At 70.0% G+C, this 25,258-nt stretch overlaps 1 protein-coding gene across 1 annotated transcript in view; it reads right to left on the reverse strand.

Moving 5' to 3' along the window:
- MEGF6 (multiple EGF like domains 6) overlaps positions 1-25,258 on the reverse strand; it is a 68,081-nt gene that overhangs the window by 42,191 nt on the left and 632 nt on the right. Inside the window, exons 2-4 of the mRNA XM_054720928.1 lie at positions 22,171-22,305; positions 17,327-17,436; positions 10,276-10,380 (exon numbers count right to left, since the gene is read on the reverse strand). Coding sequence (XP_054576903.1) covers positions 10,276-10,380; positions 17,327-17,436; positions 22,171-22,305 — 350 coding nt within the window. The remainder of the gene's footprint in view (positions 1-10,275; positions 10,381-17,326; positions 17,437-22,170; positions 22,306-25,258) is intronic.

Genomic DNA, 25,258 nt, shown 5'->3' on the forward strand with positions numbered 1-25,258 from the left:
CCAAGTGGGACAGGCAGGAGGGCAGCCGGGGCCCAGCCCCGCCCCCGCGGGAAACAGCCTTCAGGAGGGGCGCCCGCACCCCAACCCGGGAAGCTGCCCCCCCACCCCCACCCCAGGAACCCACCGTGACCACCTGGTCTCCCGCCCGCTCTGTCCCCAGGTCGACAGGATCCCAGGGTCCCCAAGCGGCCGGAGCAGGCGTGCTCAGCCCACCCCGCCCGGGCGCTGCGTGATTTCCGCTGCGCCGATGGGGCATCCCGCGGGTCCCTGCTTGGCCCCCACGCCCACTGGTTCCCGGGACAGGCCGTGGGGCCGGTGGCCCTCGGGAACCTGGAGCTGTGTGTGAAGCCAGCTGCCCGGGTCCCGGACTGAACTCCTCGACCTTGGTCCAAAGAGAGCACCATGAGCTCCTTGAGGTAGGAAATGTCACACGCCTTTGAGGAGGTTGCCATGGCAACTGGCAGGCCCAGGACCACGCCCTGGACGGCGTTAGACGTGCGGTTACCTCCTCCCAGAGCCAGAGCCGGCAGGGGTGGCGGAGAGCCGTGAGGGAGGGCACCTGCGGCCTCCGTCGGGGCTCACCCACCGGCTCCCAGCAGCTCCGGGCAGCGGGCTGGGCACAGCGCTGCAGCCCTTCTCCCTGTCCCCCCACATTCAGTTACTGTGGCCCCGGAAAGTCACATCCTAACCCCGGGCCGGGCGCTGTCACTCCAGGGCCAGTGGGTCAGGTCTGCAGAGCGGCGGAGCTGGCTGAAGGGAGTGTCCCGGTGACGTGGGCGGGCCAAGTGTCACCACAGGCCTCCCAAGGGGCGAGGGAGGCGGGAGAGGCGAAGTCCGAGAGAGAAGCAACGACATGGGGCCGGGTCAGGGGTCAGAGAGGCCGCCGAGCTGGCTCTGAGCATGAGGACGGGGCCACGAGCCGAAGCATGTGTGTGCCTCTAGACCCCGGAAGGAGCCGGCGCTCCCAGGAGCCTCCACAAGGAGCCGGTCCTGCCCGGGGCGGGCCTCAGCCCCATGAGACCCGGTGGAACCCGGGACCGCCAGAACCCCGGGGATAGAGGCGCGCTCTCTGAAGGCACCACCTCGCGGCGCTGGGTCACGGCAGGGAGAGATAAACGAAGGCCGCTCCCGGGGAAGCGTCGCCTTTAAGACGGGAGAGAAGCACGCCTCTTCAGCGAGGAGTTCCTGCCGCCTCGTGTCCCGGCCTCCCGGGCCGGGGAGGGGTCGCTGCTGGGAGGGCAGCCACCCTCTAAGGGGGCGGGGCTGCCAGGCCGGGCACCCGGTGGTTCTCCCTCCTGCAGCTCAGAGCCCCGCCCCGGCAGCCAGCACATTCCATGCAGCCCCGGGACCCACCCCTCAGCACGGCAGAGGGAGCTGCAGGAGGGCCCTCCTCTCTCACCCCCCCCCCCCAGCAGGCACCTGCAGCGTCCGACAGGTGCCCGGCCGCCCTGCGAGGGCCCCAGGGGTCAGGCAGGGAGGGGAAGCCTCCGATGGGCGAGGGAGCCCAGGAGAGGTGGGCGGTCCCGGGAGGAAGCACAGCAGGTGCATCGGGGAGGCCTCCTGGAGTGTCCAGCGGCCGAGGCCGCTCAGACGGGCTCAGAGGCCGCCCCGCTCCACGGGATTGGCGTGGGGGGGGGGGGGAGGCAGCCCAGGCGGGTGTGTGGACTGTAGGCTGCGCTCCCCGCCGCTCTGAAGGCCAGGCCCGTGCCGGGGACCCCGGACAGCGGCCGTCGGAAGGAGTCCCGTGGACGCTCCGCGCACGAAGAAGGCTTTGCAGCGCCCCCCGTGGGTACTGGCTCCGAAAGCTCAGGGTTTCCCGTCGGGCTGGGTGAGCGAGCCCTTCTCGGCTGGACCTCAGCGCTGCCTGAAGGGCACACCTTTCCTGTCCGTCCAACGGGAACGCACTGAGCTGTGCTGGCGCAATATCGCCCCCTGGTGGCCGCCCCAGGAACTGACCCAGCGGAGAAGGAAGCCAGGGAGCCGCCCGGAGCATCACTGAGCTGCTGCCTCCCAGAGGTTCGAACATCGGCTTCCTAAAGGTAGCAACTAGAAATCGAGGGGAGGCTTGGGGGAGGGGTGGAGGCAGAGAGGGAGAGGGGAGCGCAGGGAGTGCGTGGCCCAGGAGACAAAGGAAACGAGGCTGAAGGCACCGAGCACCGAGCCACGTGCCGCAAAGCCAGGAGAGCAAGGAGGCCGCCCGGAGCCGGCCGGGAGGCGCCCTGGGGAGGGGGTCAGGCCGGCCGGCCCCCGGGCTGGGAGGCTGAGAAGTTTCATTTTGTCTCATTTTGAATTCGTAGATTTTATTCCTTAGAGCAGTGTCAGGTTTATGGGAATCTGAGCAGAAAGTGGCGTTGTGTGAGCCCCGCACCCCTCCCCCCGCCCCTCCCCAGCCCCCACGCCCCCAGCACCACACGGTGGTGACAGCACCGTCAGGGCTGAAGCCGAGGAGGCCAAGGGCTCGCAGGCTGTCCGTCACACAGACACCTGCCTGCCGCCGGGGACTGAGCGGCCCCCGTAGAGATGAAGACCCTGGGGACCCGCCGTGGGAGGCGGCCCCCACGACCGCCCCGCGGCTGCCCTCCGCCGCTCAGAAGGGTGGCCGGGGCCTGAGGAAAGGGGGGGGGGGGCACACGGGCAGGGCGCCTCACGCGGCCGACGCGCTTCCCTGCCCGCGGACGGAGTTCTGTTTACTCTGAACGTTATCAGGTCTGTTTATACAAATCAGCCTCCAAAAATGTGGAAATGGGGCTTTTTCCATGTGTTTCCCAGAAAACAGACAAAACGTAAAAGGCCCAGAAGGAGCCAAGAACATTCCTCGGTTCCCCCAAGTCCAGGTCTCCACTCCCCTCCGAGGCCTCGCTCCTGGGACGTTTCAGCTCTGGCTCAGCTGCAGCCGGGGGCCAGCGCCCCACGCTGGGGGGGTAGCTTGGGAAGGGCTCATACACTCAGCCCATCTCTTCTGTGTGTGAATGTGCACGCATGCTTATATGTGTGCATACATGTGCGTGAGTATATATGTGTTGTGTGCATGCACACGTGTGCATGTGCGCACAAGCATGTGCACACGTGCTGTGTGCATGTATTGTGCGTGTGTGCAAATGTGTGTTGCGTTGTATGCAAGAGCATGAGTGTGCATGAGCACCCTGTGCATGTGTGCACCAGTGTGTGTGTGTGTGTGTGCATGTGTGAGCATGTGTGCCTGCGTACACAGATGTGTGTGTCCGTGCGTGCGTGCATGTCTCTGTGCCCTAGATGAGCTCTCAGCTGAGCTCCCGCACCTTGATCGATGCCCTGCTGACTCCCGTGCCCCCGGGTGAAAGCCGGGCTGGACACACTTGCACTCTGGCCAGCTAAGCCCTGACGTGCCGGAGCCCCGCACACCGGCCCCGGCCCGGACAGGAGCAGGGCAGCAGCCCCGGGGCTGGCTCCTGAGCGGCAAGGCCACAGCGCGGCGGGCAGCCGCCCCTCCCGGGACTCACAGGGGTCGTTGGCTTGTTTTCCTACGAGCCCCCGGACACGGCTAGAAGGGCCCTCTGAGGAAACATCCTGATGTGCCCGACTTCTGCCCTCCTCTGGCCTGCTCGCACCTGCACCCCTTCTCCCCTGGCCCAGGGGCACTTCCCAGAGGCCCCCCGCTCTGCTCATCAGCTCAACCGCTGCCTCGCCGGGAGGGAGCCCAGCCAGGGCCCTGCACAGCCAAGGGCACGTGTGGGCACGCACACGCCTCCCTGCCCCTCCCTGGTGGCCGGTGCCGCCTGCCCAAACCCTCGCCACGCCTGTCTCTCTCTCGATCACTGAAGCCACAGGGCAGGTCCGTGCGGGCACCGGAGCTGTGGCCTCAGGGGCAGGTTTGGGACCAGAGGCACACAGAGCCACCCACGGCCAGGCCCTGGCTACTGCCCCCTCCACGGCCCACAGCGAGGGCGGGATGGACGGCTCAATGAGTGAGTGAGTGAGACCCCCCTTCCCCACTCTCCCCTGGGGCCCCGGCAGGTTCTCATCCTCTCGTTCCCACCCGTGTCGCTCAGGCCTCAGCCGGGACACCAGGCGCTGCACAGGAGCCGGTTAGGAGAGGCGGGGAGCCGGCGGCTCTGTTCCTCTGTTCCTGGCCGTCACCACTGACATTAAGTCCCAGGCAGCCCGCTGTGCCTGCTCTGGCCTCTCACTGCCACCAGGGGGAGCCGGTGCCCGCCCTGACCTTGCAGGCCGGGGAGGCAGGTGGGGCCGTGCTGGGGCAGGAGCCCGCCCAGGAGGGTCTGTGAGGCCTAACCTGCCCTGTGGCTGTGCTCCCAGAGCCTCCCTGGGGCTCGGAAAGCTCTGGAAGGGCAGGCAGGGCATGGGGGGGGGGGGGGAGGGGAGAGGGGGGAGGTGGGGAGGGAGCACCGTCAGCTGGCTCTGGTCTGAGAGGCGGAGGGAGGCAGACGAACGGGGGCCAGCAGGTGTGAGTGAGCCACCACGTGTCATTCATTCGTTCATTCATCCACTCACTCATTCAAACAGCAGAACCCTGGGTCCCGGAGCACACGGGGAGGGGCCTGGGCAAAGGGCCCTCTCTCCTGAGACCTGTGACCCGGGCCTGCCTTGGAAGGCCGCACCGTGGAACCCCAATCGGCAGCTCACTGTGTCCTGCCCCGAACGGTGGGGTGACGTCCCCCCGCGGCCCCTGGCTCCTGGACATGGACCAGCGCAGCAGCCCCCCAGTCACAGCCTGGCCGACCCCTCCGCCCCGGCCGCCCGCCCGCCCTGTTATCAGCGGGCCTGGCTCCTGACGCTGCCCAGGCCGCCTGGCCCGGGCAGGGCGGCTGCTCTGGAATGCAGCCTGGAGGCCCGGATGGGGCTCCCTCCTCACAGACCCTCGTTAATCACCCGCCGGGAGGGGAGACAGGCGTGGCCGGAACCCTGAAAACCCTGAGCGCGGCCAGCAGCATATCCCTGGACGCTGCCCGACAGCGAGGCTCTGGGCGGCCAGCGCTCACCTCCCTCGGGCAGTGGGCACAGCAGGCGGGGGAGGCGGGAGGGCCGCCCTGCAGGGTCACCCCGCAGGAATTCCCCAGGAATGCAGAGACACCCCCACAGCCCGCCCCGGCGGCTGCACTAAGTCCCCCGACACGCCCCCTGCCGGGGCCCAGCCACAGGGGGTCCCCGGGCTGGGGGGCCGGTTCTGGAGATGAGGGTCTGACAGAGGCGGCGCCCACTCGGCGGGAGCAGGAAGGCGGTCCTGGGGGCAGCAGGGAGGCTCGCTCAGCCCCCAACGAGTTTCCTTCCTTCGCACACGCTTTCTCGGGGCCCTGAGGGTCTCCCCCAGCGCAGGGATCTCCCCACTCCACGCTGCCCCTGCCCTGCCCCCCCCCCCCCCCCCCCCCGCTGCCCTCACTCTGATGGGAATGCCCGTGGGCCAGCCCCGCCTGGCGTGGGCTCCCGGCCTGGGCTCACACCAGGGCCAGAAGCGCGAGGGGGGCTCTGAGATGAGGCTCTGCCCTCTGCCCTCCAGGGGTGGGGAAGGCGGGTGGGAGGCGAGGAGAGCCGTGCCCTGGGCAGGCAGCCTGAGCCGCGCCCCCTCCCCTCGGCTTGGCCCAGCCTTTCCTCCCCCAGAACAGAAAGCGCCGGCCGCTCAGCGAGGCTCTCGGGGGCTGTCAGTTCGGGCACCGCCGCTGCCTGGCTCCACGCCGCCCGGGAAGGTCTGCCCGAGGCCCGGGCACGGCCCCTCGTGCCCAAGGACCTGTCGCTGCCCACCCGTCCGTGCCGTGGAGGCGTCTGGGGACCCGCACAGGGAACCTGGGCAGCACGGACCCCCCAGACACCACCCGGGCTCCCCGACCCCAGCGCAGCGTGCCCAGCGCCCAGCACTGCGCCACCCCTGACCCCGGAACCCAGCCGCGTCGGGGAGCGGTGACCCCACGTGGTCCACAGGACGCGCTCCCAGCCACCGGGTGCCTTGGGGCCAGAGAGGCCTTTCACCAGAGTCTGGGAAGGGGTGCAGGCGGGCGGGACAGGTGGCCGAGAGGCAGGGTCACAGGTCACAGGATCCTTTCAGACCACACGGAGGGCGGGGCCTGTAGCCAGGGGCAGCCCAGGGGAGGGTGGGGCCTTGACCTCTGACCCTGAGCCTCAATCCTGCCTGGACAGCGGGCCCCAGAGGGCAGGGGGCGTGGGAGACGCCCACCACCAGACCCAGCCGGGGGCGTGGGGGCAGGTAGGGTGAGCCACAGCCCGCCACGCCCGACGGCCTGCCTCTGCCGGGTTGTCCTGAAGGGCCAGCGCTGGAGGGGCCCGCGGCCACTGTGCCAGGGCAGCCGGGGCAGCCGTCCCCGAGGACAGAGGCGCCTTTGTGGGTGGGGGTGGGGGCAAACCTGGTAATTAGACGATTCACCAGCCACACGGGGCCCCCCTCCCTGAGCTGGGAAAGCAGCTGGCTCTGCTGTGGGCTGTCCCCCCACTTCCCCCCGCAGGGGGAGCAGACTGTCTGCAAACCCCGCCCCCAGGACGGAGGCCCAGCCGGAGCCCAGGAGAGGCCCCAGCAGCTCGGCCCCGGCGCCGGTCACGGGCAGGGCAGGCTGAGGCCGAGGGTCAGAGGGTGCCTGTCACGATGGGGGGTGCCTGTCAGTCACGATGGGGGTGCCTGTCACGATGGGGGGTGCCTGTCAGTCACGATGGGGGGTGGCCTGTTGTTGGCGTCAAAGCCACCCTCACCCTCCATTCAACGCCCCGCGGTCTCCACCCCGGGAGGTTGGGGGTCTGTCCTCAAAGGAGGGGTGCAGTGCGGCCGATGGGGCGTGTGCAAAGCCCGCGGCCACTCTGCCCACTCGGGCGGGGAGCGAGCAGAAGGGAATGAGGGGCCTGGCGAGTGCCCCCCGGGGAGCAGAGAGCCGGGGAGCGGAGAGCCGGGTCCCGGCGGGTCGTGCCCCGGGCGGGGCTCCCAGACGAGCAGCAGCGCCCAGCCCTGGCCCCCCCACCCCCGGCGGTCATTCTGCACCCTCAGGGCCCGGGCCCTGCTCCCTGCCCGTCAACCAGACCCCGTCAGAAACAGGGTCGCCCTGGAGCCACAGCCAGGGGCTCAGCCAGGCCTGGCCACCTCCTGAGCGCGGCTCCCACTCCCAGTGTCTCCCCCACCCCCGCCGCACCCGCACCCCACCTCCACCCCACACCCCACCTCCACCCCGCACCCCCGCCTCCACCCCGCACCCCCCACCTCCACCCCACACCCCCCGCCTCCACCCCGCACCCCCGCACCCCCCGCCTCCACCCCGCACCCCCGCACCCCCGCCTCCACCCCGCACCCCCGCACCCCCGCCTCCACCCCGCACCCCCGCACCCCCGCCTCCACCCCGCCACCCCCGCACCCCGCCTCCACCCCGCACCCCCACACCCCCGCCTCCATCCCACACCCCACCTCCACCCCACACCCCGCCTCCACCCCGCACCCCCGCACCCCCGCCTCCACCCCGCACCCCCGCACCCCCGCCTCCACCCCGCACCCCCACACCCCCCGCCTCCATCCCACACCCCACCTCCACCCCACACCCCCGCCTCCACCCCCGCACCCCCGCACCCCCGCCTCCACCCCGCACCCCCGCCTCCACCCCCGCACCCCCGCCTCCACCCCGCACCCCTACCTCCACCCCGCACCCCCGCACCCCCCGCCTCCACCCCGCACCCCCGCCTCCACCCCGCACCCCCACACCCCCGCCTCCATCCCACACCCCACCTCCACCCCACACCCCCGCCTCCACCCCGCACCCCCGCACCCCCGCCTCCACCCCGCACCCCCCGCCTCCACCCCGCACCCCCGCCTCCACCCCGCACCCCCCGCCTCCACCCCGCACCCCCGCACCCCCGCCTCCACCCCGCACCCCCGCCTCCACCCCGCACCCCCCGCCTCCACCCCGCACCCCCACACCCCCCGCCTCCATCCCACACCCCACCTCCACCCCACACCCCTACCTCCACCCCGCACCCCCACACCCCCGCCTCCATCCCACACCCCACCTCCACCCCGCACCCCTACCTCCACCCCGCACCCCCACACCCCCGCCTCCACCCCACACCCCACCTCCACCCCACACCCCCCGCCTCCACCCCGCACCCCCGCACCCCCGCCTCCACCCCGCACCCCCCACCTCCACCCCACACCCCCCGCCTCCACCCCGCACCCCACCTCCACCCCGCACCCCCGCACCCCCGCCTCCACCCCGCACCCCCGCCTCCACCCCGCACCCCCCCTCCACCCCGCACCCCCGCCTCCACCCCGCACCCCCACCCTCACCCCGCACCCCACCTCCACCCCCACCTCCACCCCGCACCCCACCTCCACCCCGTACCCCACCTCCACCCCGCACCCCCGCCTCCACCCCACACCCCACCTCCACCCCGCACCCCCGCCTCCACCCCGCACCCCCGCCTCCACCCCGCACCCCACCTCTACCCCGCACCCCACCTCCAAGCCGCCCGCCCACACAGGCCCCTCGTGCTCAGTTCTGGGGCAGAAAGCCCTCGCTGGGAGGTGGGGGGGGAGCAGAGCTGAGGCAGGCCCTCTGGAAGGGGGGCCTGGGGGGGCCAGGGCTCTTCCGGGGGTCCCTCCCCCTCTGCTCACCACCATCGACTAGCAGATCCCTCCCCTCCCCTCGCTTTTGTTCAAGTGAGAGAATTTGGGGGAACCAGAAAAAAAACGTGGTTTTTATTTTCAAAACTGGAATCAATTATCGTCGGGGGTTAGTTAATATGCCGGCGCTGGAGTCCAGGCCCCGGACGCAGGGGCCGGGCTGCCGGGGGGCGGAGGGGAAGGGGTGCTGACCCCCACACGGTGCCCGCCCACCCCGCCCTCACACCACAGCGCCTCGGGCCCTGGTGGCTCAGAGCGGGGCTCCCCGCCAGGCCGGCGAGGAGGGGCCTGGTGGGGCCGGGCCCCAGGGTGTCCCTGCGGCTCTCAGAGGACGTGACCAGGGACAGGCCTCGCTCCGGAGCCACCGCCTCCGCGCCCGCCCCCAGGGAGGCAGCTCCGGCCACATCCGTGCTGCGGGCTGCCAGGTCCCGGCCCCGCCCAAACCCCAGTCCCGCCGCCGGAGCAGCCGGAGGTCCCCAAAGCACCTGTCACACCACCTGCCACCCCAAGGACAGCCCGAGAGGGGGCGCGGCCCCCCGCCCGCCGGGCCCCAGCCTGCGCCGCCGGGGGTGGGTCACCGGTGGCCAGCCCACAGACAGGCGCGCGGGGACTCAACCACCGGGAGCCTGGCTGAGGCCATCCCCCCCCCCACCCCGCCCCCCCCCCCCCCCAGGACGCAGAGCCCAGCTCAGAACAGAACCTCCCGGAGCCATCAGAGCCGCCCAACCCGCCCCCCTTTCCCACGTCGTGGGCACCCCGGGCTGCTGGCACCTCCCCGCACTTGGACCCAGCACCTCCCGGGACCCCTGCCCTCAGCCGGGCGCTGCGGGTGGGCACCGCTCGTGAACACGCAGGGAACAGCCACAGTGGAGGGCTCCCCTCCTCGAGCGGGGGGCCTCCCGCTCCCCACAATTTCCTGATCCGCCGGTTGCCTGCTGGGCGTCTGGGAGCGTGGACGCTCCTCTCAGGATGTCGGCCCGCCGTCCACGCGGAAGGAGCCCCAGGGCTCTCAGAAGCAAGTTCAAAGCCCCGGAAACCGGCCGGGAGTGTGGGCTGCGGGGGCGGCAGGCGGCGGGCTCTGCGCCCTGTTCCCACGGGACCTGAGAGCGAGCTCGCCGCCCCGGCCCGCCCCGCCCCGGAGGCCCCGGAGTGCTCGCAGGGAGCTTCTGACCGTTCTCACGCAGCGTGCGCACCGGACAGGAAATGCCATCGCCCCACAGGCTCGCTTTAAGCCCGTCCGACCTGAGCGCCCGCCAGCATCTCCCCAAACGCTGATTTCCTGGGGCGTCAGGCCTCAGTGCCTGTGCGCTTCCGTTTTCTCCAGCAATCGCCCGGGAAGGACCCCACCTCCGGCATCAGGGACACGGACTCCGGCGAGGCAGGCGGGCAGCTCAGAGACCCTGGGCCGAGCCCGACCCGACCCGCCCAGCGACCCCGCGGTCCCTGCCCGTCTCTGCGCCTGCCGTCCCACCCACAGAGGGCACGGTCGGACAGGGGCCCTAAGTTATGGGGTGCAGAGGCGTCTCAGAGTCACCCCCTCCTCCCACAACCCCGGGTGGGCTGCGGGGCGGGTGGGGGGGCATTGGAGAACGACAGTCATCCAGGGTCTTGCCCACACTGTGCCCCCCCCCCCGGCCACGGCCTGAGCCCCGGAGCCCCATGGCGGCTGCACTCACCGTACTGGCAGCGGGCGCCCTGGAAGCCGGGGGGGCAGCGGCACAGCTGGGCTGAGCCGGGCACGCAGCTGCCACCGTTCAAACAGAGGCCGGCGCCGCACTCGGCTGTGGAGAGAGGAGAGGAGGCCCGTGAGCCCGCCTGCCAGGACCCCGTCCCGGGGGCCCCCCCACCATGAAGCCCACCCCTGGGGAGAGGGCTCAGGCATGGAAGGGACCCAGACCTCCCCCGACTGCAGCCGGGACCACACCTGAGGGCTGAGCCCCCAAACCGGGGAGGTCACTGGTCCCAGCTCTGCTGTCCTGGCTCACACACTGCCCCCCCCATGGCCGCATGCGGTCAAGGTTCAGTGGACCCTCTGGGTGGCTTCCCACCACAGCACCTCCCGACGGACCAGAGCACTTAGGGGGGCAACAGCTCGTTCCACCCCCCGCAAGCAACAGGCTCGGAGAGCAGCCACCTATTCCACCCTCATCACCACCATGTTCCTCAGCACTTACAGGGTGTGGAGTAAATGTTGCTGAATGAGTGAATGAATGAATAAGTGAATGAGTGAGTGAATGAATAAATGAATGGGTGAATGAGTGAATAAATGAGTGAGGAAATGAATGAGTGAATGAATGAATGAGTGAGGAAATGAATGAGTGAATGAATGAGTGAATGAATGAATGAGGGAGGGAATGAATGAGGGAGGGAATGAGTGAATGAGGGAGGGAGGGAATGAATGAATGAATGAGGAAGGGAATGAATGAATGAGTGAGGGAATGAATGAATGAATGAATGAATGAGGGAGGGAATGAATGAGGGAGGGAATGAGTGAGGGAGGGAATGAGGGAATGAGGGAGGGAATGAATGAATGAATGAATGAGGGAATGAATGAATGAGGGAGGGAGGGAATGAGTGAATGAGGGAGGGAATGAATGAGGGAGGGAATGAATGAATGAGGGAGGGAATGAGTGAATGAGGGAGGGAGGGAATGAATGAACGAGTGAATAAATGAGTGCCCCACGCACAAAGCTGTGCCCAGACCAGGAAGGTGGGGGCGCTGGGCCCGGCTGCCGGCGTGAGTGTGAGCACACACTTGTGGGCGCGCCAGCTCTGCCAGTTCTCACACGGGGGCGGGAGGACGGGTCCAGGACGGAAAAGGAAAAGTGAGCGCGGAGGCAGGAAGGCAGAGGGCGGCCTCCTGGCCGCTCCTTCCCGCGGGGCCGCCGGGGCAGGGAGACCCAGCCGGTGATCCGGTGCCGAGGCCACGGCGCGGTGGGTGGGCTGCGTCCGGGGCTCCGGTGGGCGGTGGCCGAGACCGCACAGCCCTCCCAGGCGCCTGCGGCCTCGCCTTCCACGCCCTCGGCCGGGGACCTCGTCCCCAGGCTCACGGGCCACCGTGCCCTGGACAGAGAGCAGCCTTCCCAGAGCCCCACGGGCCTGCACCGCGCCCGTCTCTCATCTTCCTCCGAAGCATTTCCCACTGACTGGCGGGCCATTATCCCTCCTCCCCTTCCCGCCCCCTCCCCTAGGACGTGAGGCCAGGAGAACAGGGGTGCTGGTCTCTGCTCACGGCCGCCCTCCCACCGAGCGCGGCGCCCGGCACAGCAGCCCGTGGACTCTGCGGGGGCCTCACCGGGGCCAGTGCTGCCCGGCTGCTGGGGGGACACTGTCCCATTGTGTCTCTCATTCCTCTCCTTCCAAAGAATTCGCTGGAAGACACTACCTCGTCTGTCTCAGAACCCAGTGCTCATTAGCACAACAAAGGCTCTGAGAAGTCCCGCAGAGGAACTGCTTCCCTGTGCGGTGCGGTGCAGTGCCTCCTGGACGCGTCCCTCCCTTCCCCAGGGCTCCCCGCACCCCTGGAGCTGGCTCCCGGCACCCCTCCATCCCCGCTGCCTCCCTTCCCCAGCCTCCTGCACGGGCTGAGCCCGGCCGCACAGAGGGAGAGTTAGGGCTGGGTCCGTCCCCGGTCTGCGTGCGGGGCCTGGGGTACAGCTGCTCCCCTTGTTCTTCGAGGAGGGGGAGCCGGGACCCAGGGCTACTCTGGCTGAGACATCGTGAGGGTCCAGGCAAAATCTGTTATCCAGCCTCGTCAGCGTGGCTCAGTGGCTGAGCACTGACCTATGAACCAGGAGGTCACGGTTCAACTCCCGGTCAGGGGTCACGCCCGGGTTGCAGCTATATCCCCAGTGTGGGGCGTGCAGGAGGCAGCTGATGGGTGATTCTCTCTCATTATTGATGTTTCTCTCTCTCCCTCTCCCTTCCTCTCTGAAATCAATCAATAAAAATATAATAAAAGGCTACTATGCAAATCGACGGAACGGTGGGATGACCGGACGCTATGACGCGCACTGACCACCAGGGGGCAGACGTCAACGCAGGAGCTGCCGCCTGGTGGTCAGTGCACTCCCACAGGGGGAGCGCCGCTCAGCCAGAAGCCGGCTCACGGCTGGCGAGTGCAGAGGCGGTGGCGGCCCTAAGGACCCTTTGGTGGACATCCCCCGAGGGGTCCCAGACTGCGCGAGGGCGCAGGCCGGGCTGAGGCACGCCCCCCCCCCCCCCGCAGTGCACCAATGTCGTGCACCGGGCCTCTAGTAAAAATATGTTTTTAAAAATCTGTTAGCCAACTGGGACAGAGGGGCGATCAGAGATCCGCTGAGCAGGGGAAGGTGAACCCCAACAGCAGAGGGTCGGCGCCCAGCCACCCCAGGGCGTGTGCGCGAGGCCGCTGGGCCCGGGGAGGCCGGGCCGCACACCACTGCCGCCCAGCCAGCACTTCTCCTTCCGGGTCACCTCCCGGTCACGGTGCTGCCGAGGGGTCTCCGAGGAACCCCGTCGCCATGACGAGCTTCCTGCCATTCTCTCCCGGCCCCAGGCCTTCTCCGCCGCCCGGCACAAGCACCACCGGCCCGGCACCAGCACGCACGCGCCTGCGGCTCCAGGTCCCCGGAAGCAGGAAGCCCACGTGGCAGGTGCAGGGGGACGGGCAGCAGGTGTCAGCTGCTCCTGGGCCACCCGCCTGCCCCAGCCTGACCGGCCTGACCACCACGGAGAGCCTGGCCTTGCACTGAGAGAAGGTTCTGGAAGGGCTGGAGGGATGATGGAGAGACGAGGGGAGGGGCAGAGGGTAAGAGCTGGGAGGGTGGAGGCAGAGCCCGTGACCCAGCCCCCCGCTGCGCGAGGCAGTGCCAGTGCCACGTGGGGGCCCTTCACCAGCCTCGGGAGCCCAGGGAGCCCTGAGCCCTGATGCCCGTAGGCACGGCAGCCAGGAGGGGCCAAAGCGGCCACCAGACGCCCACCCGGGGCAGCGGCGGGACTCCTGCCCCTGCGCACTGGGCCAGCGAGGGAATCTGAGCCCGAGAGCGGGAGGCAGAGGCTGGCTCCCGGCGGGGAGGCCGCTCCCAGCAGAGGGGCGGCTCCGGGAAGGCCCGTGCGCTGCCCACGCTCCCCAGACTCCCGCCAGCGGCCAGCACGGACCGTCCCCCTCTCTCCCGCCCCCACGTCCCCCCGCTCTGCTCCACGCCCGCTCCTGCCCTCACCTCCACCCCCCACAGATGCCCCCGTGGCCCTGGGCTCCGCGCCCCAACCCCGGTGTCGGCCAGCAGCCTGCCCCCCTCCCGCCCCCCCGTGAGACGCGGGCTCCCCCGGCAGGCACTGCCCGCGGCCCCTCTGCATCCCGGCGCTCACGGCGCAGCAAACACTGACGAGGGGACGAGGGCGGGAAGCAGCGCCCACGGAACCGAGCTGTGTCCGTCCGGACAACGGAGCATCAGCCGTCAGCCCGCTGCAGTCCGGCGCCTCCGCCGTCACTCACGCGAGTGCCCACGTGGCCGAGCGAGCAGAGGGTTCCCACGGACCCGCATCCGTTCCGGCCGCGGCACGTCCTGCGGGTTCTCGGGAGGCCGGGTCCTGAGGGGAAGAGCAGACACGGCCCGGCCGGCGGGGCTCAGGGGCTGAGCGTCGACCTATGAACCAGGAGGTCACGTTTGATTCCCAGTCAGGGCACATGCCCGGGTTGCGGGCTCCATCCCCAGCAGGGGGCGTGCAGGAGGCAGCGATGGATGATTCTCGTCAGTGATGTTTCTTTCTCTCTCTCCCTCTCCCTTCTTCTCTGAAATCAGTACCAAAAAAAAAATTTTTTTAAGTAGAAATGACGCTCTCGCGTGCATTTGCTTCAGTCCGAGCCGGAAGCTTGTCGCACGGAGGACGCGGGAGTGATCCACACCTTGGCGACTCCTCACGCTCTCGCCCACACAGAACGGGTCACCTGGCTCGCTGCCACGCAGGGTGACATTTCATCGGACGCCGTTCCCAGCCCCCAGGGACAGCGGAGAAGCCTGTGCTTCCTCGCGGCGTGGGCTCCTGCGGAGGAAGCGATGAAACCCGATCGGAGTTTACCAGACTCTTCCCAGCATCCTCTACTTCCTTTCTCCTCGCGACGTTCCTGTCACTGTCATTCCTCTCTCCGTCCAGGACTTCGGAGCCCAGCAGGTAAGGGCGTCGCGCCCGGCGCCCCGAGCCCGTGTGTGCGATCTCCGGAAGGCAGCCGGCTCTGCGGTCTGCGCGGGGCCACGCGGACTCGAGGCTTCCCCCGAGCTGAGCTTCCCGGGGATCTCCCAGGACTCCGTTTCCTCGGAGACAACGTGAAGCAGCCAGTGACGCTGTCACCTGACCGTCGCTCACCCGCCCCTCCGTCACCTTCGGAGGCGCGGTAAGGGCATCGGCAGAACAGCGCGGGGCCTCGCACCGTGCTCCTCGCAAGACCAGCCGCTGCGCTGATGCGGCCCCAGACGGGACCCCGGGGGCGCACCCACCCAGGGCGAGATCCGGCTCCTGCCCAGCCCACCCCCGTGGCCCCCGACACGAGGACACACGGGCTTTTCCCGGGTCCGAGACCAACAGATAAAGCCAAATGCAGACAAGTAAACCCCGCCCTAAACACAGGGATTTTAAAACACCAACCCAGAGGCCAACGCTTCAAGTTCCGGATACACGTGGGCACCCCGTCCCGTGGGCACCCCGTCCCGTGGGCACCCCGTCCCGTGGGGACCCCGTCCCGTGGGCACCCCGTCCCGTGGGCACCCCGTCCCGTGGGGACCCTGTCCCGTGGGCACCCCGTCCCGTGGGGACCCCGTCCCGTGGGGAACCTGTCCCGTGGGGACCCTGTCCCATGTCTCCTGGCAGATGTGACAACCTGAACCCCCAAGGCCAGGTCTAGTGACTGAGACCCCCCATTTCCCCATACCCCCCACCCTGCTCCCAGCCCAGCTCCCACCTCTGGGAGGCCAGGCTGCCCTGGGGAGGGGGTGCCAGCCCAGGCCACACCCCGGGACGAGGAACCTCAGGTTCTGCCATCCTCAGTGGGTTCAGGCCCCACCTGCCAAAACCTGCATCCCCACTCCTACACCCACACCTCTGCACCCCCACTCCTGTGTCCCCACTCCTGCACCCACACCTCTGCACCCCCACTCCTGTGTCCCCACTCCTACACCCACACCTCTGCACCCCCACTCCTATATCCCCACCCTGCACCCCCACTCCTATATCGCCACCCCTGCACCCCCACCCTGCACCCCCACTCCTGCATCCCTACCCCTTTATCCCCACCCCTGCACCCTCACCCTGCACCCCAATTCCTGCATCCCCACCTCTGCACCCCATGTCTACACCCCACCCCTGCAGGCTGGCCTCCCGGGGTCTGGCCGGCCCCTGGCCCGGCTGCTCCTCCCACCCAACCCCGGGACGGTCACTCCAAGAGCCGGGAGCAACCAGACATAACCGGGCTGCTGGGCTCGCCAGGACCTGCGCTGGTCCCCTCCCCCGCCCAGGAGCCCGCCGCGTCCCCCACCTTGTCCCTTCCGGGGGACAGGCCCAGCCTCCCCCTCCCCCACCCAGCCTGGAGACACAGCCCCCATTACTGTGTCACTTGTAGTGCCAAAGTGGAGGCCTGAGGAGCCCCAGCAGAGCGGAGAGGGGGACCCGGCTTTGAAGTCTGCCCGCACCCACTCAACAGCCCCCTTTGTTTTCCCAGACGCCGCCCCAGGCCGCACATCGGCATCAGGCGCTGCTCAGACCTGCTCAGACCGGACAGGACTGCTGAGGGCGGGACGCCCCCCAGGGCAGCTGGCCAGCGTCCACCCGTCCCTCCGCCCTCTCCTCTCTCCTCACTCCCTTCCGGAGAGAATCACTCATTTCCTCTCCTGAGAACACACCCCTCCTCTCCTCCCCCCTGCAGTTCACCTCAGGTCTCTGCGAGGAGGGAGGGACCAGCGGCTGGAGGACGGCGGCGACACGGCCCCTAACGCCCGGGTCCCGTCCCGGTCACCCAGTGAAGCCCTGGACGTGGGGAGCCGGGACCCCAGCCCCTCACGGCACGGGGGTGCCATGTCAGTTTCAGGGGATACCAGACGTCAGGCTGGCCTCTCCCGGGGGGGACGCTGGTGAGGCCAGGCAGCCTCCTGCACTCGCCTCGGCCGTGAGCCCCGCCCTTCCACGAAGCAGGTGTCCCAGCCGCCCGCTGGGCCCCGACGCCCCGATCCCAGCCGGCCGCACCTCTCGGAGCCTCCGTCTCGTGCCGGCCTGCACCTGGCCACGGGGCTCCCCACCGCTGCATCCACCAGGAGTGGGGGTGCAGGAGTCGGGAGGCAGCGACTCCATTCGGCAGACGGGGCTGAGGCCAGGGCGCCGTGCCCCCCGAGTCCAGGGCCCCGTGCCCAGCCCGGCCTTTCTGGAACCAAGTGGGCCCGGAGGGCAGGATGTGGGCACGGCGGTAAAGACACTGACCCGGACCAGGCTCAGAGAGCCCCTCCCGATGTGCCAGCCCCGGGCCGCCCAGCTGCCTCCCGCCGGCCGCACGGGCGCAGGGCGGTCCCAGCTCCTCCCGTGTTATCGCCGGGTCTTCCGAGCGCACTGGCAGAGGCGTGGCCCTGGACGCGGCTGGGGCGGCCCACCAGGTGCAGAAAATGGGGGCGCTGCACCCCAGGCAGCTGGGGGGGCAGTGCCAGGAGACGGGGCTCCTCCGAGGCAGGTCTGGTGTCCGCAGGCGGCACAGGCGGGGACACTCACCGGAGAGGCAGCCCTGGTCGCCTGGCCGCTGGCTCCACCCCGGGCAGCACCTGAGCACGGGCTGGGCCTCCATGGCGTACACCTGCCTGTAGGCCGCGTAGTAGACGGTTCTAGAAAAGAAGGGAGGAGGGACGCGCTGGCGCATCTCACCCACTGCGTCCGGCTCTCAACGCCCCCCCCCACAACACACACACACACACACACACACACACCAACACACACACGAACACACACACACACACACACACACCAACACACACACCAACACACACCAACACACACGCGAACACACACACGAACACACGAACACACACACGAACACACACCAACACACACACACCAACACACACACGAACACACACACGAACACACGAACACACACACGAACACACACCAACACACACACACACACCAACACACACACACACACACGAACACGCACACACACACATGCTCACACACACGCACTACAGACTCTCGATTGCCCGTCTCACGCGGGAGCGGGTGGGAGGCCTGGGTCCGAGGCCGGCCCGGGGTGCACGCCACAGCGCTCGGCCCAGGATGGCCTCCGCCCCCTCCCCCGCGGCAGCCCCGGCTCCAGCTGGTGTCAGGCGCCCAGAGGGGCCTCGGCCTCACCAGGACGGTCTCGGAGGGCTGGTGGGGGAGGGGGGACAGACTCTAGAGCTCAGCTCAGGAGCAAGACCGGCTTCCACAGTGGCCCCGGGCCAGGGGCCGGTGCTGGCGGGCCGTGGTGGCGGTGCCCGTCCGGGCCCAGGCTCTGAGCCGCTGGCTCACCACGGAGCCGACAGCAGACCGTCCTGGGGCCCACAGGGAGGGGCCCTCGCCACCCGAGGAGGGTGGTGCTGAGCGGGGACGGGGCTGCCAGGAGGAAGGTGCCCACGTAACAGGAGGCCCGAGTGTGTTCAGTGCAGGCGCCGGGCAGAGGGGAGCAGGCAGAGGGCGTACGGGGTGGGGGCAGCCTGGAGGCCGGAGTGGCTCCTGCTCAGACGGGGTGGTGCGGCCTCACGAAGGCTGAGGAGCTGGGAGGGCTCCAGGCTGGGCCCCTGGAAGCTCAGCCACCCAGCAGCCTGCCCGGCCCAGCCCGCCCAGTCCCTCTGCCATCCACAGCCCGGGGGGCGGGGCATCTTGGTGGAACAGCCAGTGGGCGCCCACCCCCAGCCAGGGACGCCCCCTGGGCCACAAACCTGGAGCAGAGGCCAGGCGGGGAGGCGGAGGGGGCCTGGCCCACACAGCACCCCACTCAGCTGCACCCGCACCCCAGCGTCCTATATCCCAGCTCCTCGGCTGGGCCTCGGATGGACGTTGGGAGGGTCTCTGCCCACCCACCAAGCCCCATTCCTGCTTCTCCAGAGGATGGGCACCTGGGCACCAGCCTGACTCCCCCTCCCCACAAAACCTGCCCCTCACCTGCTGACAGCAAGACAGAGACTCACTGCCCCTGCCCACCCGACCCCGTCTCTCACTGCTTGTGCTGGCTGAGCGGTACCCCCAGAGTCCAGGCCCCCCAGAACCTGGGATGTGACCTCATCTGGAGACAGGGCCTTGGCAGGGTCACCAAGTCAAGATGAAGCCACACTGGCCCAGGGTGGCCCTGGGTCCCACGACCAGGATCCTTACGAGAAGGGGGAGTGGGCGCAGACACGGGACCGCAGACAGCGGCCGGCGGGAGGCGGCCAGCAGCCCAGGACCTCGGCTGATGGCCACGGCCACGGGGCCTGACCAGACGCCCGTCCAGCCTCCAGAGGGACCCCACCCGTCAGGGGGCTTCCGGCTGCAGGACCGAGTGCGCCCGTGGTCTCAGCCGCCCGCTTGTCACCACCTGTTACAGCAGCGGCGGCGGCGGCCACTCGGCGCCCAGCCGTGCCCTCGGGTCCCCTGCGGCGAGGGCCTGGGTCTGTGATGGCCTGGGCACGCGGATGTGGGGGCAGGAGGGGCGGGAGGGAGGCAGGGAGGACGAGACAGTGGAGGAACCGAGAGGAAGGGACTGGCCGGCACCCAGCAGCCTTCGGGCAGAGCCCCTCCCGGCTCCCGCTGTGGCGGGGAAGGTGACCAGCCAGCAGCCACCGGGGTCAAGGGCCCTTGAGCCGGGAGCGGCCGGAGGGCCTGGGCTGCTGTGTGTCCAGGAAACAAAGCCCGCTCCGGGGGTGCTGGGCTCGGCCCTCGGCAGCCTGGGAGCCGGTGGCCCCGGAGGCCGGCACCCCACAAACAATCAGGGCGGCTTCCGGGAAGCGGGCTGGTGGGGGGGGGGGTCTGCAGGTCCCGCCTGGAGGACAGGAACGCCTGCGCCTGCGGGGACCCCGCAGTGGACAGGGTTTGGCAGAGCGAGTGTCTGGGCCCTTCCGGCGTAAATATTTATCCTCCCCCCGGGCTACGTGCAGGGCCTCGCGCCACCGGGAAGCCCAGCTGACCGGCCATCTGCCACCCTCCCGATGTCCCCCTGGAGACAGGCGGTCAGCCTGCAGCCCCCAGGTCCCCGAGAGCGGACCCCTCGCTCCCCTGCAGCTCACAGGGGACCCCTCACGGGCTCCAGCCACCACCAGGGAGCTGGTCCACAGGGGCCACTGTCACAGGAGGAGGGGATTGCCTGCCAGGCTGGTGCCGGGCCGCCCCCTACAGCCACCCGACCCCCGGCCGCAGCTCAGCAGGGTCTGGGCGAGGGCCCGTGGCAGGGTCTGGGCGAGGGGCAGGGTCTGAGCGAGGGCCCGTGGCAGGCCCGCATGTGGGCTCTGTGCCCCAAGCATCCCCTTTCCCCTCTCTCCCTCCTCCCTCCCTCTCTCCCTCCCTCCCTCCCTCCCTCCCTCCCTCCCTCCTTCCTCCCTCCCTCCTTCCTCCCTCTCTCCTTCCCTCCTTTCTTTCCTTCCTTCCTGCACCCCCTCCCCTGAGGGGAACAGCCCTTCCTGGCCTGAGCCCCACCAGGCGGCTGTGTGGGCTGAGGCTCGTGGGGGAGGCGCCCCTGATGCGCTGAGGTGCGTGGAGGAGGCGGCCTGGACGCTGGTCTGGGCCGATGGGGTGAAGGGGGGGCAGGGGGCTCAGGGGCTTCCCAGGGACCCAGAGCCTCTGTGGGGTCCCGAAGAATGCACGGGGGTGGAGGTGGGGGTGGGGGGTGAGCCAGCAGCAGCGGCCTCCCCGGGCGGCCACAGCCTCGGGGCGCCGGAGGGACATCTGGACGAGGCATGTGCGGGGCCTCCGCGTGGGCAGTGATCTCAGCCTCAGGAGTCGCCGGAGGGACCTGACAGGGACACGCAGGAGCCCTCCAGGGGGAGGCGGCTGGGCCCCAAAAACCCTGCTGGGCTCTGGTTAGAGGAAACCCTACAGGACACCTGGCGGGGGGAGGGGGGCACAGCGGCGGCGAGACTCTGTCACCTGGAGTGGGTGCTGGGGGGCGGCCCCCCCGCGGCTGCTCCCTGGGAGCCCTGGCGGGCCTGCCACGTGCGGGAGCCGGTCGCAGGTCCTCGAGCTGACAGACAAGAGGGGCCCGCTTTGCACGGGGCCTCCTGAGCCGTCCCAGGAAACCCCGACACGGAACAAAGACCCCCTTCCCGGCCACACAGACATGAGGACACGCCGCACCCGGCAGCTCCCAGGACCGGGGGCCTTCCCTGGGGCCCCGGAGACCCAGCTCCCGCTGCCGGCGCCAGGCGGGGCCGGAGGAACGGTGCGGCCCCAGGGCTCCACGGCAGGGCCCCGGGCTTCTACTGCTTCCGGAGGGGGCCCTTCACCACGAGCTGTGGGGAGGGGTGTGCGCCGGGGTGACCTCATCCTGTTTTGTAAACACGCACCGCCTGCACACGCACTGCACCGCCTGCACACGCACTGCACGCACTGCGCCGCCTGCACACACTGCGCCGCCCGCGCACGCACGGAGGCAGATCTGGGGACAGGTGAGGGCCCAGGGCTCCTCGGGCATGTCCCTCGTGGGGGGGGGGCACCCCACGCTGTAGGGTGTCCAGCCGCACCCCTGCCTCCACCTACGGGCGACTGCAGCCGTGTCCTCCCAGCTCCAGTCACCACAGACACTGCCCCAGCCCATCCCAGGTGCCCGGAGGGGGGGCCAGTCGCCTGCCCCCTGAACCACTGCGGAGCTTAATGGACCCCCCCCCCCAGCCTCTCCTCTGAACCTACAGCAGATCGATGTTTAAATGAGAGCTGCACCCCCCCCACCCAGGCTGCGGGCAGGCGCCACAGAGCCCCTGGCACAGCAGTTTCATGGACGACTCCCCACACAGTGTAGGAGACTCCCCCAGACCTCTGAGAGGCTGGGTACCACGCCCATCAAAACATTCAGCGCCACCTCCCCCCACCTGCCCAGCAGCGCCAGCTTCCAGGCGGGAGTTGCCCAAGCGGAGCCGCCCCCCGTCCCCCCTCCCCCCCCCCCAGCTCTGCAATGGGGCCCAGCGGGATGGGGGGAAGAGGAGAGGTGTGTGTGCAAAGGCACTCCCCACGTTGGATTTTGAAATAAAATCTTGAGCAACAGAAGGCTTCACACCGGCTCGGGCGCGAGGCCAGTGTCAGGCTCCAGCGGGAACTCACAGGCTGGGCCGGCTCCCACCCTCCACGTGGCCAGCACCCTCCCCACAGGGTCCCCGCCTCCCCAGGGGGTTCTCCCCCACAGGGTCCCCTCCCTCTGCCTGGTCCCCATCCCCACCCGCCCAGAGGTCCCCGGGGCCGCCCGGCAGGACAGCTGTGCTCCAGCCTCAGCCCCTGGGGGGTGGGGGGTGGGAGGCCTTGGCCTCAGTCAGACGAGGGGCTGGGGGGGCACAGGTGGCCCCGACACCAGGACCATCCCTGCCCGGCCACCCTGCTCCCACCCGGGACCCACGTACCTGCGCTCGTGGCTCACACACCAGGCCTGCCGCCCGCAGCCCGGCTTCCACACGGGCACCGCGCGGCTGAAGGCCCGCACGCAGGGCTGGCGGCGGCCCACCAGGGTCAGCTCCTGCTCGGCACACACGTGGGGCCTGGGACAGAGGACAAAGGACAGGGGTCAGCGGCCAGGCCCCTGCCCCTTCCCTAAAGCCATCCGGCCTCGTTAACCCCTCCACCCACAGCTGTCTGCTGGCCCCGGGGCCTCCCAGACCAGCATCTGCCCCGTCCAGCCTCCTGACCCAAGGCCAGCCCCACACACACATACGTACACGCACACGCGCACGCGCGCGCGCGCACACACACACACGCACACACACACACGTACGCGCACACACACACGCACACTCCTCCCGGATCAGCACTCGGACCCACCAGCCCCGCGGCCACAGGCCGGGCCTCGGGACTCGGATGCGGACTCGCCTCTGAGAACCGCTGGTCCCGGTGGCTGGGTTTGGGTCTCGGCCCCCATCCCCACCAGCACTGGGCCTCCCTGTGTCCAGCCCACCCCGCAGCGGGCGGACGCGGACTTGGCTGCGGGGCAGTGACCTGGCCACTGGGCCGGGGGAGGAGAATGCCCCGTGGGCGGGGCAGGAATCTGGGGAGCGGGGTGCTGCTCTCAGGAGGGCCCCCTTCCTTCCCAGCCCCCTCCAACCTCGGCCACATGGGCGGCTGCTGGTCAGGGAGGCAAGCCTGCCTCCAAAGCACGTTAGCAGCTTCCCATTTGGGGGTGGAGGGAGGGGGGTGGGGGCAGGGCGGAGGGAGCAGAGACAGGACCCTCTGCCCACGCAGCTCGGGGCAGGGGCCTGGCAGTGGGGCCCTGCTTCCACCTGGGCTGGGGGAGGCACCCCAAACCAGGCCGTGAGCCCAGCTCTGTGGAGGGGGTTCCTCCAGGCAGAGGGGGCTCCTGGGCTGGCGGCCTTCACCCAAGATCTGTCCCTCTGGGGGGTGGTCCAGGCCCCAAGACCGCACGATGAAGGCACCAGGGGCAGGAGGGGAGGACGGGGAAGCGGGGCAGGAGGAGAGGGTGGGGAGGACGGGGAGTCGGGGCAGGAGGGGAGGACGGGGAGGCGGGGCAGGAGGGGAGGACGGGGAGGCGGGGCAGGAGGGGAGGACGGGGAACCAGGCAGCCAGCCTCTCGCAGCTGGACACTGCTGACCCCTCACCCGGAGGGCGGGAGGTGGCTGGGCTGCGAGAAGCATCTCCATCGTGTCTGTTTCCATGAGATTGGGTTTGGGCCCTGAACCTGCACACACACCCCACCTCCACCCCCCCCCCCCACCGCCTGGCTACAGCCCGAGGCCATGAGGGTCTGAGAGAGCCACTTGCAGGACCAGACGTGAGCTTGGAGGCCCTTCCTGCCGGGGGCAGGGGCAGCCTAACCCGCTGCCGGGCCGCGTTCCCAGCACGGCTGCCAGGGGGACCCCAGCCCCCGGGGAACAGAGGTCTCCTCTGAGCCCTGCTCCGCCGCCGGCCACAGCACCAGGGTGTGGGGACGCCGCCCCCCGTCCCCAGACCTGCTCCCATCACCTGGTCAGCAGGAACCACAGCACCGGCCACGCCGCTCCCCGGCCTCCAGGCCCCCAGGCCCCCTTACACTACCTCCCCGAGGGTCCCCCAAAGGCCACCGCGCAGGGTCAGGACCATGTGCAGGTCAGCATGGCAGGGAGGCAGCACCGAGGACAAGGCACTTCCTGGACCTTGCAGGCCCTCCCCTGCCCCTCTGGCAGCTCCCGGAGCCCACCTGCCCCCCACCCTCCGCTCAGCAGACAGCCTCGGCCTGGAAGCCTCAGGGAGGCGCCAGCCACGCCCAATGCGATCCCACTGCACAGCCCCCCCCCCCGCGACCGACCTCCACCCAGCACGACCCCCTGCGACCCACCATGACCCCCCGCGACCCACCTCCACCCACCGCAGGTCCCACCTCCACCCACCGCCAGTCAGACAAGTCAGGCGCTTCGGGGACAGAGGGCCACGGGAGGCGTGCTCAGAGGTACCACGGAACTCACCACGGACAAGGCTGAACAGAGCCCCCCAGGGCCTCCGCTCCAGGTGGGGGCACCGCTGTCTACCCAGAGAGGGGCCCAGGAGGAGCCCAGGGTTTGACAGGGGAGGAGAGCGCGGAGGAGGGAGAGACTGAGGCCTCCCGCAGCCCCTGAACCTGCACACACAGGGAGCTGGGGGCCCTGACCCTCGTGAGGTGCCCCCCCCCCCGCCACGAGGGACATGCCCGAGGAGCCCTGGGCCCTCACCTGTCCCCAGATCTGCCTCCGTGCGTGCGCGGGCGGCGCAGTGTGTGCAGGCGGCGCAGTGCGTGCAGTGCGTGTGCAGGCGGCGCAGTGCGTGCAGTGCGTGCGCTGATCCGGGAGGAGTGTGCATGTGTGTGTGCGCGTACGTGTGTGTGTGTGCGCGCGCGTGTGTGTGTGTGCGCGCGTGTGCGTGCGCGTGTGCGTGTACGTATGTGTGTGTGGGGCTGGCCTTGGGTCAGGAGGCTGGACGGGGCAGATGCTGGTCTGGGAGGCCCCGGGGAGCAGGTGGTCACAGCACATCCCCGGGGCCCAGGAAGGGCAGCTGGCTCTCCACACGGCCCTGGGGCGGGGCCCTCCGAGCCTGCCCACCACACGCCGAATCCCCGGGGTCGCAGGAGACAGAGGTCACCTGCAGCCGGGCCTGGGGCTGCTCCCATTTCTGGACGCCAAGGCCCCCCACCCAGAGGCTGTGCCCCTTTGCAAGGCCTCGGGGGCCTCCTTCCCTGGAGCACACCAGCCGCAGGGCGGGGGTCCCGGCCGTGGACTCGCCCTGCCGCTCCACCTGCCAGCGTGGCCAGTGGTCCTGCGTGGCCCGGTGCCCCGGCTCCGGGGAGGTGCTGGCCCGGAGCCCTAACCCAGGCCTGGGCCGCCCGCCCGCCCCTCCGGAGCCCCCAGCAGCCTTCCCGAGCCGGGCAGGCCCGCCCGCGCGGGAGCGAGCGCTGGGTGGGGGCTGCCAGCGGGCCCCCCGCTTCCCCCTCCCCCGGCCCCCCCCCTCCAGCCCGCCCCCCGGCCCCGCGCC

Source organism: Eptesicus fuscus, chromosome 9 (genome assembly GCF_027574615.1).
Source record: "Eptesicus fuscus isolate TK198812 chromosome 9, DD_ASM_mEF_20220401, whole genome shotgun sequence".
Taxonomy (NCBI): Eukaryota; Metazoa; Chordata; class Mammalia; order Chiroptera; family Vespertilionidae; genus Eptesicus; species Eptesicus fuscus.